Source organism: Manacus vitellinus, unplaced genomic scaffold (genome assembly GCF_001715985.3).
Source record: "Manacus vitellinus isolate BGI_N305 unplaced genomic scaffold, ASM171598v3 scaffold_4_pilon, whole genome shotgun sequence".
Taxonomy (NCBI): Eukaryota; Metazoa; Chordata; class Aves; order Passeriformes; family Pipridae; genus Manacus; species Manacus vitellinus.
This window is the reverse complement of record NW_021940604.1, coordinates 38,114,095-38,128,330: the sequence shown is the minus strand read 5'-3', so window position 1 is coordinate 38,128,330 and position 14,236 is coordinate 38,114,095. Positions and strand designations below refer to the sequence as shown.

General features: G+C 35.3%; 1 protein-coding gene across 15 annotated transcripts in view; it reads left to right on the top strand.

Annotated features, from left to right (window-relative positions):
* Positions 1–14,236, top strand: part of RIMS1 (regulating synaptic membrane exocytosis 1) — a 197,313-nt gene that overhangs the window by 172,350 nt on the left and 10,727 nt on the right. For all 15 annotated transcript variants that reach the window (XM_029962695.1, XM_018078203.1, XM_018078216.1 and 12 more), the window contains one exon: positions 13,664–13,805. In XM_029962695.1, the coding sequence (XP_029818555.1) occupies positions 13,664–13,805 (142 nt within the window). The remainder of the gene's footprint in view (positions 1–13,663; positions 13,806–14,236) is intronic.

Sequence of the window (14,236 nt, the reverse complement as noted above, 5' to 3'; positions counted from 1 at the left end):
TTGCATTGTTGGCACCGTAGACCTTAAAAGCATTTTACAAAGGAATGGTAAGCGTCATTGTCCCATTTTATTGAGAAGCAAACTCCAGGACTGGAAGTGACCTACTGAAAATGTCACAGTCTGCAAAAGAACCAAGACTTCCTAAAAAACTTCCTACTGTAATTGCCAGATTAAAAAGTACTTGTGACTGTTTGTGTACCTAGGAGCATATAGTAAGAGAAACAGTAATCTTGGTAATGTAGTGGGCATGTATGTGTGTAAATACATGTGTGTAATCTTTATGTGGGGCATTGTTTTAAGGAAAGAGTCCATGGGACCTTAAATTTCTGTACTTTAAAGCATGTCTAAACATCACTCACTAAAAATGTTTAATAATGTTTACAATATAAACTGGGACAGTGTTAACTTTCTTGAAATCGGAATCTGTGCCTTAAAGCAATACATTGTTTGACTGCCTAAAACATGTAAAATTAGGACTCAGCTCTGTGCTGCTGGAAGATCATGTAGTTTGTGGATGCATTTATTCTCTCATTTAATGTCTTCATTTCTTGTGTCCTCCTAGCAAGAATGTTTCTATTTCAGGGATTTAATTAATTACTTTTTAAAGGTTACTTGCTTTAAAGGTCAATACAATAGATTATTCCCTGCAGTGTATGATTAGCTAAATAAGCAAGTGATGGTACCTGACTAGTTGATGTATTTTAGTGATATTAGTATAAAAGGTATGTTGACCACAAACTGACTCAGGACTTGACTGTAAGAAGATCCCTAAAATCTTTTAAGCTGTAAACTTAGTTGAACTGTGAAGAAATGCATAAGATATGTGAACAACTCATTAACTAAATTAAAAAAGATTCATCCATCACTGGGTCGCCTTTCAAATGTGTATGTTTATACTCACATCCCTTTGACCGTTCTTTGAGCTCATGTTTTGTACTTCAGAACATAGCATGGTGACATTTGTTATCTTACTTGATGGCACAGTGCTGAACTCTCTGTTACAAGATCTTTTCATTCAGATTGCTAGTTTTTCTATAAAATAATAGCTTCTCACTGTCATAAGTTATCTTTACAAAATACCTGAAAATACTGTGGTTACCTGCCTTGCTGACAAGAGATCACTTAAGTGTGTGCAAGATATTCTCTTTCCTTTGTAATTCTGAAGAAAAGCAGACCAGAATGTCACCTCGATTCTGGATTGGTTCTTTATTTATTATTGTGTTCTTGGGATAAATAGAACAGAACATAATATCAACTCATGGATTGAGAGTTGTATTAAAAACATAAAACTGTTTTATATAAATCATATCCTAGTAGCAAGGTAATTGTAATAAATTTCAAATTTTCAGGCAACTGTGCCAGAAGAGGAATTTATGGGAAAGTTGACTTTGGTTTCTGAAGTGTATAATTTTCCTCACTGTTGAAACAAATAATGTCACATTAGAAACATATTGCAAGTTTATTTAAATATGATTCATCAAGTGTCCAGGTGATGGTGAGGTCCTGTCCTGTGTGTGCTTCACAGGGAATAGTCCCATGAAAATCTACACATGATGAAGTTGGACCTTGATGAAAATTCTGCATGCTTTTGTGAATATATAACACATTAAAAAAACCTCCCACTTCTTCAAGATATAGGGGAAAAGAAAATATTCACTAGCACCATGCACTTTGTTTTAAATTACCCATGCTTTTATATTTAGTTTGATACAGTTAATGAGCCTGTGTATCCCAAAGTTGCTTTGAGGATGATAGAAAAATGTACAGAGAAGGCCTTTGAAAAAGTTTTGGTCTTCACTGTGTGTCTTCCCCTTTCCCAGTGTGGCATACACATAATGCAGTCTTCAGAGAAAGACCACCACTGGACAAGAGTGTCCAATCAAGGGTAGAAAGATTGATTTTACTTAAATATTTCAATGGAAGAAAACATAAAATATTCTAAGAACTTTTCTGACTATATATTGGAAGTTCTTGACTTGAGAGAAATGCTTTCAATTTTCCTCTATAATATGTTCTTTTTGTTAAAAATTAAATACATATATTAAAAGCTGAGGAAAATGGAAGATACTATGAATATGTATATTCTTCTGAAAACAGTATGCAATCAGGCACATTGTATGAAAGAATTATTAAGTAAAATAATTTTTAGATTTGAGTAATCTTTCAGTGACATTGGCTCCTGTTGCCACTGAAATGCACATTAAAGCTCACTTCAATAGAAAGTGAGATTGTCTTCATTATCTATATTCAGTGCTGCATCACTAATAGGGTAAAACTTGTGATTGCAGACATCTTTTCAAAAATATCCTCCTTGTATTATCTGACATATTAGTTTGGGTTTTTTTCATAGTCTAAAGATGGTGTATTTAATAACATATAATTATTATGATTTAAAGACTATGAAATCGTTATTATACTATCTATGTATGTTACTTAAGCTTAATCAAAGTCATTCTATACTGTTTCTTATTCTGGCAGTAGCTATATCATTTAATTTATCAAGAAACTTCTCAAACTTTCTCTTTTGTGATATTCGTATGCTCTTGATGCCATCTTTCATTGTGATTTTATTAGAAGTTGCTTGCCAATTAACTAGTTTTATTACATCCTTCCAGTCCTTACAAATTCTGGAGGTCAGTAATACCAGCTTTATATAAATAAGCCAGGGTTTATGCACATTTTATTGTTTGTTGTTTTCTCTCCAAACTTCTGTCATGTTAGATGTTGTTGTAGTCACAGAGTTTTAAAATCTGATCTATTATAGAGGCTATAATAACAAAACTGTTTCCTTAATGTTTCCTTAAAGAGTATTTCCTAGTAATAGAGCAAGACTGTGTTTAAATGTTACCTCTTGTGATTTTGATTTATAGTGTACATAGAAATCTTTTTTTCTGTGCATATATTGTGTTTAATCCTTATATGACAACATCTTACCTGCATAGAATTTATGTGTCTTATTTTTGTCTACTATTTAACTGGACATTGCTGTTTTTATAGCAACCAGTACTCAATAACAACTACCCTCTCACACTTCGACTGCACAAAGAAAAGAAGCGCTCTCATTAATGATCACAATAATCCTGAGCAGCAAATAGAGCTTTATCTGTCAGTTCCAAGAAAAAATACTATCTGAAATAATTTGTGTAATATAGAGATAATGAGAGATTAGTGCATCTGTTCCAAAGAACCTGACCTTCAAAACATTAGCTCTGCAATATTCAAGCACCATGGTGTAACGCTGCTATAAAAGGCAAGTTTGTTTTACTTTTGTATTTTATGATCTTCATCCATGAGCTAATATATATTGAAATCCCTGGAAAGATGTAGTACTACTTGGTATGAGTTACAGAGACTAAAATTACTGTAAAAGGCATGTTTGTGTTTAACCAAAAGTAAGTCCAGGAACATGAAAATAAGGTTTGTTTATTATATTTTAATATTGTGCCATGTACTCTCACGAGCCATCTTTTTGTATGCCATCTGCAAGTAAATTTGGAATTTGAAATCTGTGGTTCAGACTGGCTGATTGACTATTGCAGATTTTCATGTTTGTTATTATGATGTGCAATTTTCTGCTGCCCTTTCTCAATTTCTTTTGTGCTGATGTTGATATGTAATTTTCATTTTCCAGATTATTTTAAATGAGTGTCATTTCTTCATCTATAGGAGGTTTGTCAGTACCCTCTATATTAATACAGCAAGAAAATTTAATGCTCAATCTTAGCCTCTGGTTTTGAATAATTTATGGAGAGGAAAATGGCTTATTAAATAGTTCAGAAGCAGTGAAATTAACTTCATATTATACTGTATTTTTTGTTACTAGCATATATGGAAAAATGTTTGTGAATATTGTATTAGTTCAAGACAAGTGCATTTGTTCCTTAAACTTATTAATATGCATGCACTGTTGCATTAAAAACTGTATTTCAGGTAACCTTGTGGTTTAGTTGGAATAGCAGTTTTTAAGTGTTTTCACTTCAGAAATAACTAGAAGTTTGGGAGGGAGTCAGTTTTTTCTGTAGACACAGGCTGTATTAGCACCATTTAGTATTTTTTTCCCTGTTTTCTCCCCGCTTGAAGGGGCTTTAAAATTTTGTAAACACTCGCTGTCTACTTATATTTGTTGGCTGTAATTCAAATGCTCTCAATATTAATTTATAAAAAATGACTAATTCTCCCTTGTGCTTATATTTTTCTTAGCTTTTTATCATGTTTGTAACAGATTAATTGTATGATAAATCTATTATAAAACAAACTAACAGTCACAATAAAAAAATATTGCTTTGTAATAAAAATTTAGTGTAATTTACCAGGGAAAACACAGAACAACTCTTCCCATATTGGTGTGCTTTTTGCCTCGTGTCTGTTGACTGTTGTTTCATCTGCTTTCCCTTTGAGAAAGGCAAGTGCTTCCTTGTTAAGCAAGGTTTGTAACCCAGAGATGAGAATAAGTGGCCATAGGGACCTGCAAAAATAGCCTGGAATAATTTTTGATGTCAAAATGCAAGGTGTTACAGAAAATCCTACTGTCTCACATTGCTCCCTACCTTGCCCAGACATTAAAGTAATAGTGATGCTGTGACAGTTTTTTTGTGCTGGTGTCTCTCTGTGGCACAGTTGAACTTTTACATCTTGGCAGTACTGTTTTCCTCAGTGCATATTTGATAATGGACATAAGCCAGCAATACTGGATGCAAACCTTAGCATTTCCTAGCAGAGTTGTGCTGGAGCATTCATTTGAGAAGTTTGGCTGAACCATCTGTCTCTAAACTAAGTCTTCGTGTGCAGTTGTCCACTTTTGATAATATAAACACAAAGGGAACAATTATATGTTACAGTTATGCAGTGTTTATCTAGCAGAGATCCGCTGCCCAAGTCTGTAGGTGTTTTTACGTACTGATTGATGTAACTAATGCAAATCATTCCGAATGTAATGCCACAAACAGCTGTTTTAAAACAGAAACATTCAGTGACTGTCACTACTTACCTGTTTGAACTACTACTGTGAATAAAAAGCTGATTCAAAAGATAAATTTTGCCCCAGGACCACCATTAGCTGGACTTGAATTCTAGCTGACCAAAAGAAGGAGCCTCTCCTGAGTTTTTAGCTTCCCTTCTGGCAGGCTGACCTCAAAAGTGAGAGGTATGTCTTTATGTCATCACAACGTAGCTGGCTTGGGACTTTACGTAGTCACATGTTAAGAGAAATTCAAAAGCAAAGTAAACCTTAGCACAGTACTTTGGCTGAAGAAGAACATGGCTGTATTTTACTGCAGCTGAAACTTCAGTGGGATCACTGATGGTGATACAAGGGGCAGCAGTGCAAACAAGGTTGCAAAAAGAAAGTGTAAAATTTTGTTTAAATTTGTAGAAAGTTTAAAGGAAAGTTTGTTTGAGGTGTGGTACTTTGGAGGCTGCCCAGAAAAATTCACTTTGTAGAGAGCATGAGACTAATATTTCTGGATGTAGTGGTGAAGAAACAAGGCAAGTTTTTGGTCAGCCTTTCTGTTACAGATCCAGAAGAGAAAGTCAAACAGTTTTAGTCCTGTAAAAGGGGTTTGATCATAAAAGTAAGAAATATAAGGAATGATTTTTCCTGGAACTAGGAGGAATGTAAAGGAGGAAAGGCTGTTACTGAAGTTGGGGATTTAGTTTTTTTTTATTTCAGTTTTAAACTTCTTTTGAGTTTCCCTGAGCAAGAACCTGAGTGGGAGGGAACTTCTGTACACTTGGCACGAGTGCAGCACTTTGTGTAAAACTGGTCAACATGGCAGACTGGTCCTGAAGCCTTTGCCATGCACATGCTGAAGGCACGTCTTGCAGGGTGACATGCATCCATTAGCAACTACCAAAATCAGCTTCTCATTCCTACCATGGCATTGTACTTATCTTTGGAAGACAAATCTTTCTATTTAATTGTATTCTGCTTTTTTAGGGTAACATGCACTATGAGAGAATTGAATACCATACAGCTATGTATTTTTGAAAAAGGTGATAAGCAATCCTCTCTGTGGTTTTCTGAGCATCATTTCTAAATATATCAAGAAGATACAGACTACTTCAACCATTGCACTAAATAGGAAATCTATGCCTAAGCAATGAAAATAGGTGGACATCTCAGCATAGGAGCAGCATAAGATATACTGTGTCACTACTGCAGAGGATTTTGAGTTTGTCACCTCTACAATATTTGCAATCATAAATCCTGTTATCTGTTTATTAGCTGTAATGAACAACATAATTTGTGGCATTTTTCTCCTTAATCACTTTAAATAATCAGAATTTTACCATAACTTGAACATCTACTAGACAGAAATTTATTGTGTACATTTTTTTTCCCTGTTATAATTCTGTTTGAAATAGTTCTTTTATTTTTACTTGACAAATGCCAAGTCATTTCCTTTCTCTTTTCTGTCTTTTATCACCCTGATATCAAAATTCACTATGTACATTAGGTTGGGTACCACCTTTCTTTGTGAGAGCAAGTGAGAGAAAGCACACTGGTCCTGCACATTGGTCCCTACAATTTTGAATGCCAAGTTGATAAAGGTGTGTTAAATTAATTGATTCTTAAATAATGCAAAAGGAAAGCATAATACATATTCAGAAGAGAGTATTAGAAAAACTAAAACACTTGACATGGAAACACATATGGCAAAGTTTGTTTCCTCAAAAGGAAGTTCGAAGATGAAAGGGGTAATTAAAAAATGAAATTCTGTTCTCAAAATGCACATGGGCATTTCAGAGACAGTGAAACTTTAACTCTGTTGTGCTCGAGTCCCTCTAGGACAGTAACATCATTTAGACTTTTCTGTAACATAACTGTAATTTAGTAGCTAATGCTAATTTGATGCTTTCTCAGGTTTACAATGTTTCAGGTGTGTTTGTACCAAAATTCATGCAAAATGAGTCAAAATCATCAGGACAGAGAAATGTGTTTCTGTGTTTATCTTACTCTCCTCATCAAGTTCCAAACAGCAGCTTAAAAAAAATGCATCTACCAAAGTTGCCAAGAATATTTTGAACTCTTCTCTGCTTGCACACACTGCTGACTGAATTTTTTAACCTTTTGGCAATAAATTATGAAGTGCTAGCTAGTAGGTAGTTCAGTACTTTTTTTCACTGCAAGGCCTTATAATGTAATCACAGTTGTAAAAGGAACTTGTGAGTGAAGCAACTTGATCATTCCTCGCTGTGCTGCGGTGCCAAGTGGTTACAGGATAAGGAGGGAGAGGCAACGCCAGGACCCCAAAGATTTATTCTACCCAGAAACAGCACAGGTTATTTAAACAAAGGTGAAGCTGCTTTAGTTGCTGGCTGCTTGTTAAGGATTATATCATAGCTAATGTTTAATTTTGCTTAAACTAAAGGTAAGTCTGGAATTTCTGCGTGTTATTGTGATGAGCCTACTCGTGAGTCTGATTTTTCGCAATGTACGATAGTCTGTGGTTATAACTTTGCAATGCTACAGTCACTAAGAAAAACCTGAGTCGGTGTGATACTTTGATCTGATACATTAGAAATGATCTCTTAAAGGCAGGTTAGTAACATTTTTAAAGGGAAATGTGATATCCGCCTGGGACGTGCTGGTAGTGCTAAAATGAAACTTCAAGGGCTTGAAAGTTACAGTCAGAGCACATCAAACTACAGAAAAGATAGAGCATTTTCAGATCAATTCACAGATTGGTAATTGTGACAAAAAGGAAGGGACTGTTTCTGAAGCTGTAGTGCCTCCTGATTAGTGTACTGTGCCATTAAATTAGGGTTGAGCTATTATTCAGAAATTTTTCAACTGTACAGAAAGGCATGTAACATCTTTTTACTAGAAGATACTTTGGCACCAGTGGTTTTGAGAGTGTTTAAATTTACAGTTCAATTTACAGGTTTTTTCAGAGATTATTAAAATAATTAGACTTTGGATTGCCATTTTGTAGAGTACATAGGTCTCAGGAAACTTTGTGAAGATGCACAGCGGTAGTGAGTTTTTATCAGTGATGTCTTATAAATTGTCTCCTTGGTGATATCATCTTGTAAAATATTGTCTTTTAGTAGTCATACTGTCATTCTATGTTTTTAATAATAAATACCGAAGTATTTGTAATTGTGAAGACTTACTTAAAAACAGTCTCAAATTGACTAAAATTGTTATGACTGCCTGTATCCAAAAAAGTCATCAAGTTACTTAAATATGTATAAATTTCTAATGAAATGAAATGCTGGTTTAGTTTATCTGAAGGATCTTCTCAATTTTTTTTCTGCATTGCATTTTGTTTTCCCCTCCTGTATGAACTGCAAACTGTATCCCAGCACCCTTTCATTGGACAAATGTTGTTTGGGTTGACTGGTAATAAACAATTCTTATAGGGCTGTGTTTTTATGGAAAAATGTTACTGTTGAAGAGCAAACAGCTCTTCTGAGCTCCTTATTTTCTTCTGCCTCATGTTCTCCTCCAGTCTCACAAAAAAAAAGCAAAAGAGTATATGAGAAAGTGAGTGCTTGATATTTTATAAACTGTTTATGTAGTAAATAATTTTCTGGAAACATGACTGTTGGTTTACTAATTGAACATCACTGATAGAGGCGTTAAGAGTTAAAGAACATGGCATGTAGACCTATTTTCAGTTTCACTGACATGTTCTGCTTTTATATAGTTCTTTGTGTATGTGTGAACAAGATCATTAATATGCTTTAATATCTGTATGTTTATAAAGCACGCTTAGCACAATCCCAGCAGTAAAAACTCATTGCTATATATCATCTTTGATTGCCTCATTTTGGCTGACACAGTGGCTCTTTTCTCTTCATTGCAAGTATGTGAACAAAACTATTAATCTTTTTAAGTAATTTCAGAAGCCATAACTGATCTTTTTCTGACCAGATAACCCTTGTTTTTCCTTAAAATACATGTGTCCTAGTTAGACACAGGTTTTCTTCCCTGACATGAAAAAATCACAAGTATCAGGATAAACATAAAAAAACACATGCTTGTTTTTACGTTTAAGGGGTTTTTTTGTGGGTTTGTTTTGGTTTTTTTTAATGAAATGTGTCTAAGACCATCTTTTCTACAGGGGATATGATTTGTAAAAGGAGTTGCTCAAAGTTTTGAGGCCATTGTCAGGTAGTAAACAATGGTCTGATTTTCCACTTCTTGTTTACTTTTGTTTTGAGCATGGACATATTCCTGTCATTTGTTCTCAAAGTGCTACTTCAGCTTCATGCAAGTCACTAGGAGCTGTTGGATAAGTAAAATTGCTGTCCTTTGAAATCTAAAACTGTTAAGAGTCTGAGTCTGCAAGTTTTCAGTGAAAAATACATTCAAAAGCTGAGATTCTGCAGTATGCTGGCTAAAATGCCATCAAATCATTAATACAACCATTAATAGCACTTCACTGAAGTCTTCTTTTGTTAAGATTGGTGATTTTTGTTCCTTTGCTCTATGTATGTCAGAAAAAAGTATTGTGTGTATTAATGGACTAATTGCATTATCAATTTTTGTTATTTTCTGAAAATATTTATTGGGAATGAAAGTGGTTTACCAGATGAGTATGTAAACTTATAAATATAGCTGTGAGATGATAGTTTTTTTCCAAAATTCTGATAAAATTTCTTCTCAATAAATTATCCCAGCTGAAAAGGTGAATATTCTTTCTAGAAGGTTTTGTTATTTATATTAATATAAATGTTGTTTGTGGATTTGTTTTAATAAATAGAAATGGGAAGAAGTACATGATAGTTTATATTTGGATTTTAAACCTCAGAATCTAACACTAAAGAATATAAACAGCATTTTCCTTTCTTTGATATGTTATGTGATATTTGGAAGAAACATTTAAAAGACCATTACTGCAATATTCCACATCTTTTTATAAACAGCATTATGTTCAGAAGAGGATAGCACAATACACAGAATGGAAAATACAGAGGAGTATTGCAGAGTATAAAGTCTAGAAACATTTGTATTTAAATGTTATATTTTTTACTATTTATCTCTGTCCATAGTCACTATGTAGTTTCAGCCTTAGAGATCAATATGCTGCTGAGTTCATACGAAAGATGTACACATATACAAAAAACAAATGCTCTTTGAACCATTTCTGCTTTTATTTTTCCCTCTGATTTGGGATTATAAACTAAGGGGTACTTTGTCAGATATATGTAAATATATTTGTAAATATATTTTATTGTTTTTTAAAAGCGCTACATGCAAAATGATAGGGATGCTACAGAACTTGTAACTCAGCAGGTCTCCAAGCATTTCAGGTTGTAAAAATCATTAACACATCAGAAAGAACCAGAAGAAAATGTTCCCCTTGGCTTTTCTTTTTATAGTTCTTTGAATTGAAGTTGACCCTAACTATTGCAGTTGGCATAACCTTGTTGGTGTCTCACATAGTCATTGTGCAAACCAACCATACGGTCACAGTCCTGACAGGTGTCAGTCATAGCTGGCTCAAAGCTTTTAGGCTTTCTTTGGATGCATAAGCATACTTGATACCATGAATAATTTGCCCTTGAGTCATGCAATGACACTGAGTATTATCACTCTTCTTATGATCCCTTTCATTGTGGATTTAGTAGTGGTATATGCTTTGTTCTCTGGTGTGTTCTTTTGAAATTATCAGGAATTTTCCACACCACATACCCAGGTGCTGCATGTGTGTGAAATTGTTTCTTTTTTTTTGGTGGTAACCAACTAGTTGCACTCATATATGATTCTGGGCAATGCTCATTAAGGCACCTTTCCCTATAGGCAGTACACAGAGGAGACAATAGGATGCATTTTAATCTTCAACCTGAGAAAAAATGTTGATGAGAAAAGAAAAAGAAGTGGAACCAGCGCTGTAAGACAGAGAGCAGTGGCGTGAAAAGCATTTGGAAAAAGACAATCTGTTATTTGCAGCACAGTGAGACAAGATTTTGAACTTGCTTATGGCCATGCGCAAGGATTCCTACTGCATGGTCTGTGCATTTAAAATCTGTGGAGCAAAATGTGTTCAAGCAGCAGTATTGATGTTATCCATGACAATGTAATATTAGTCTTAAAAAAAAAAATTCCATTTGCTATTTTCAATCTCTACTGTGGCTCAAAGCTAAAATATTTGTTTTTGTGATCTAGCCAATGGATATTTTTCATAGTGATTATTTTTATGACGATGTTCATTATGTTGTCCCAACAGCCTTGCTCTAATCCCTAAGTTTCAGTACCCACCATGTTTTCTAGGGGGTCCATAACAACATCTCTTTAACAATTTGTGCCATGCTGGTCTTGTAGCTAACTCTAGAATCTCATAATTTCCCTTTCCTGAGCCCTGAATACTCACAAGCAACCTTATTCAGCTGAATACATTTCAGGTTCTACCACATTAAATCCTTCTGGTTATGCTGCCTGATCTGGCTGGCTCCAGAAAAGAAGACAGGGGTAAACCACATAATCTCACACACTTTCTAGGAGCAAATGGAAACAGAGACACTTTCAGACAGGTCTTGGCAAGACAGAGAGAGAGAAAAAATAGTATTGGTGGGTAAATGCATGTTTACAGAAAGTGTGAATCCTGTTTTGGAGTACAATGCTGTGTATGGCTTATACTTTCTAGGCTGCCTTTTGATTAATTTTTGATGCTCAGCCTACCTTTCAGTGTTGGTATGCTGAACACACTCTCTGTTTTTAAAGAGAAAGTTCAGGACAAAACTTAGCATTTGGTTTTCTACATATGGAGTCATTGAAGCTCCAGCAAATACCTTCCACACCAGCACTGTGTAAGAGTGGAACCTGGTCTGCCTGGTGTACCTTGCCTACCCTACTCTCCATCCTGTTTAGCAGCACTGAATAACCAAGGACTGGGAATTTGGATGAGTTGTGGTGGTCCACAGGAAAACCTCAGAGCTGTTGGCCTCAGAAGGGAGTAAAGGATCTGTGGAAGTAGCTGATCTCTTCCACTCAGAGGCATTTGTTTCTCTGTTTCTGGGTGGTCATAGATAAACAACCCTCATCCAGAAAGCTTGAGAGTGAAACCACAGCCTCTTTCACTGTGATCATGTCCCCTCTGAGCCCAATATACAAACTCTTTCCTTTTCACTGTGGCCATGTTTTCTATTTCTCTGCTAGCTCCAAAGAGGTTACTCTGGTAGCTGTATGGTGTGATTTCTCCTTGCCCTCCACGAGCTCTGCAGACCAAAAGAGCAAGGGCCAGCTCTTCTTGACAGCGTGTTTAAACACCCCGAGCAATGGGCAGACCACGTGGGCACTACCAAAGACTTGAATTTTATGTGACGAAAGGTCACGATCTGTCAGTTTTAAACATCAACAATGTCCCAGTTAAAGAGGGAGCTGAAAAAACCTTTAAGAGCAATTCAGTCTCCACAGCAGATGGAGATGGAAGAAATATTTGCTTTTTCAGATATTGCCCTGAGCAGATGATGAAAAGGAAGTACAGACTTTGCAAAGAGCAAGTGAAGGAGCACCAAAATGAAGAGGCAAATGCAGAAGAATGTTTTTGCATGTTCTTACATGAAACTTTGTCAAATTTACTACTTTCTGAGAGAAAGTAATGCTACTCATTGAATTTTGAGTACCCATTTTGAACTAAATGAAAAAGAACAGGATACTGAGTTTGAAGACAACGCACGTTATTACATCACATGGAGACTTTGGTGAAAGTAATTTAGTTAAAGATTGTTCAGAACAACAATCATCATATAGAAGTATAATTTCTGCCATGAAACAGCAGAATTCATTGTAGATCAGCCATAATATGAAAAGGATCTGTAAAGGACTGGAAGCTCTCTTGCTCAAGGGAAATATGAAACCTTCCAGGTGGAAATCAAATTGCATTTTAAAGAATGTGTGATAGAAACTTTTCCAAATGGAAATTCACCAAGATTTACATTACTTTCTAATGTTCAAGTTGCAAGCCTAGATTGTGACTGCCCAGAAGGGTTGTGGAGTCTCCCTTACTGGAGATATTCAAGAACTGTCTGGATGCAAACCTGTGCCATGTGCTCTAGGAAGACCCTGCTTGAATAGGGATGTTGGACCAGATGACCCAGATGTGGTCCCATCCAGCTTTAACTATTAATTGATCTCCAAAACATATTCTCCAAGAGTTATTTCTGCTGAGGAAATACTGAGCTCATAAGTTCTATAAAGTTCACTGTTTACTTTGAAGATGTTTTGTGATGAAAAGTAAGATTTTGCCAAGTCAAAGCGTGTTATTATATTTTTGATACTAAGTATCTTAATACTTAACATTTTTCTGTGGAATGCATGAAGGATTTTTTCCATCTTTTTTTTTTCTGTGAGAGTTGTAACTTCTTTTGCAATCACCCAAACAAATAACAAGGTGTCTAGAAGCACATTACTGAGTATGTGGTTAGCAAACACTATCAGAACTGGCTACATTCCAACTGTGCAAATGTTATTAAAAAGATATCAAGTTTCTAACAGTTTGCCCTAATGAAGATCTTCAGGTTTCAGCTCTTTTAAAGAGAAGCTATTTCCAGTTTGCAACTGGGGAAGAGAGATTGCTTTTTCAATCAGAATAGTCTTTTTATGATATTAAATAGTAATGATTAAGTCAGATCACTGTTAGTGAGGGGAAACTGCAAGGAAACACTTTGCTCTAAGTTGTCATTCTAACTGTCGCTTCTTTTTCTCTGCTTTCAGAGGGTGGCAGCAAGAAGCTAAAGAGCACAATACAGAGAAGCACAGAAACAGGAATGGCGGCAGAGATGAGAAGTCGTATGGTTCGACAGCCAAGTCGGGAATCCACTGACGGCAGCATAAATAGTTATAGCTCTGAGGGGAAGTAAGTGGCATTAAAAATATGAGTAATGTAGGAGAAGTTTCTAATGAGGGAGGAGTTTCTTTCCCAAGTTACTTGGGATGTCCCAAGCTCTAGCTGAAGGGGTTGGCTCTGTGTACAGATACTTCCTCTTGAAATGTTTGAAAATTTGCAATATTTTAGGCACATAACATAAATTTCTCAGAAATTGAAATCAGGAGAGGATTCCTTAAGAATTCTTATTTTCTGGCATCCAGCAAGGCATTTTGTTCATCAAAAGACAACTAAATTCAGACTGCATTATTCAAAGCAAAACATAGGGGTACTTTTCTTTAAGTTATGTTTGGATTACCTCAGAGTTAAACTTCAGACATCATGTGTGAATCCCTGTGATATGAAACTGTTCAGTAATACTATATACAAAGAAAGTTTAGTTTGGAGTTGGTCCAAGTCTC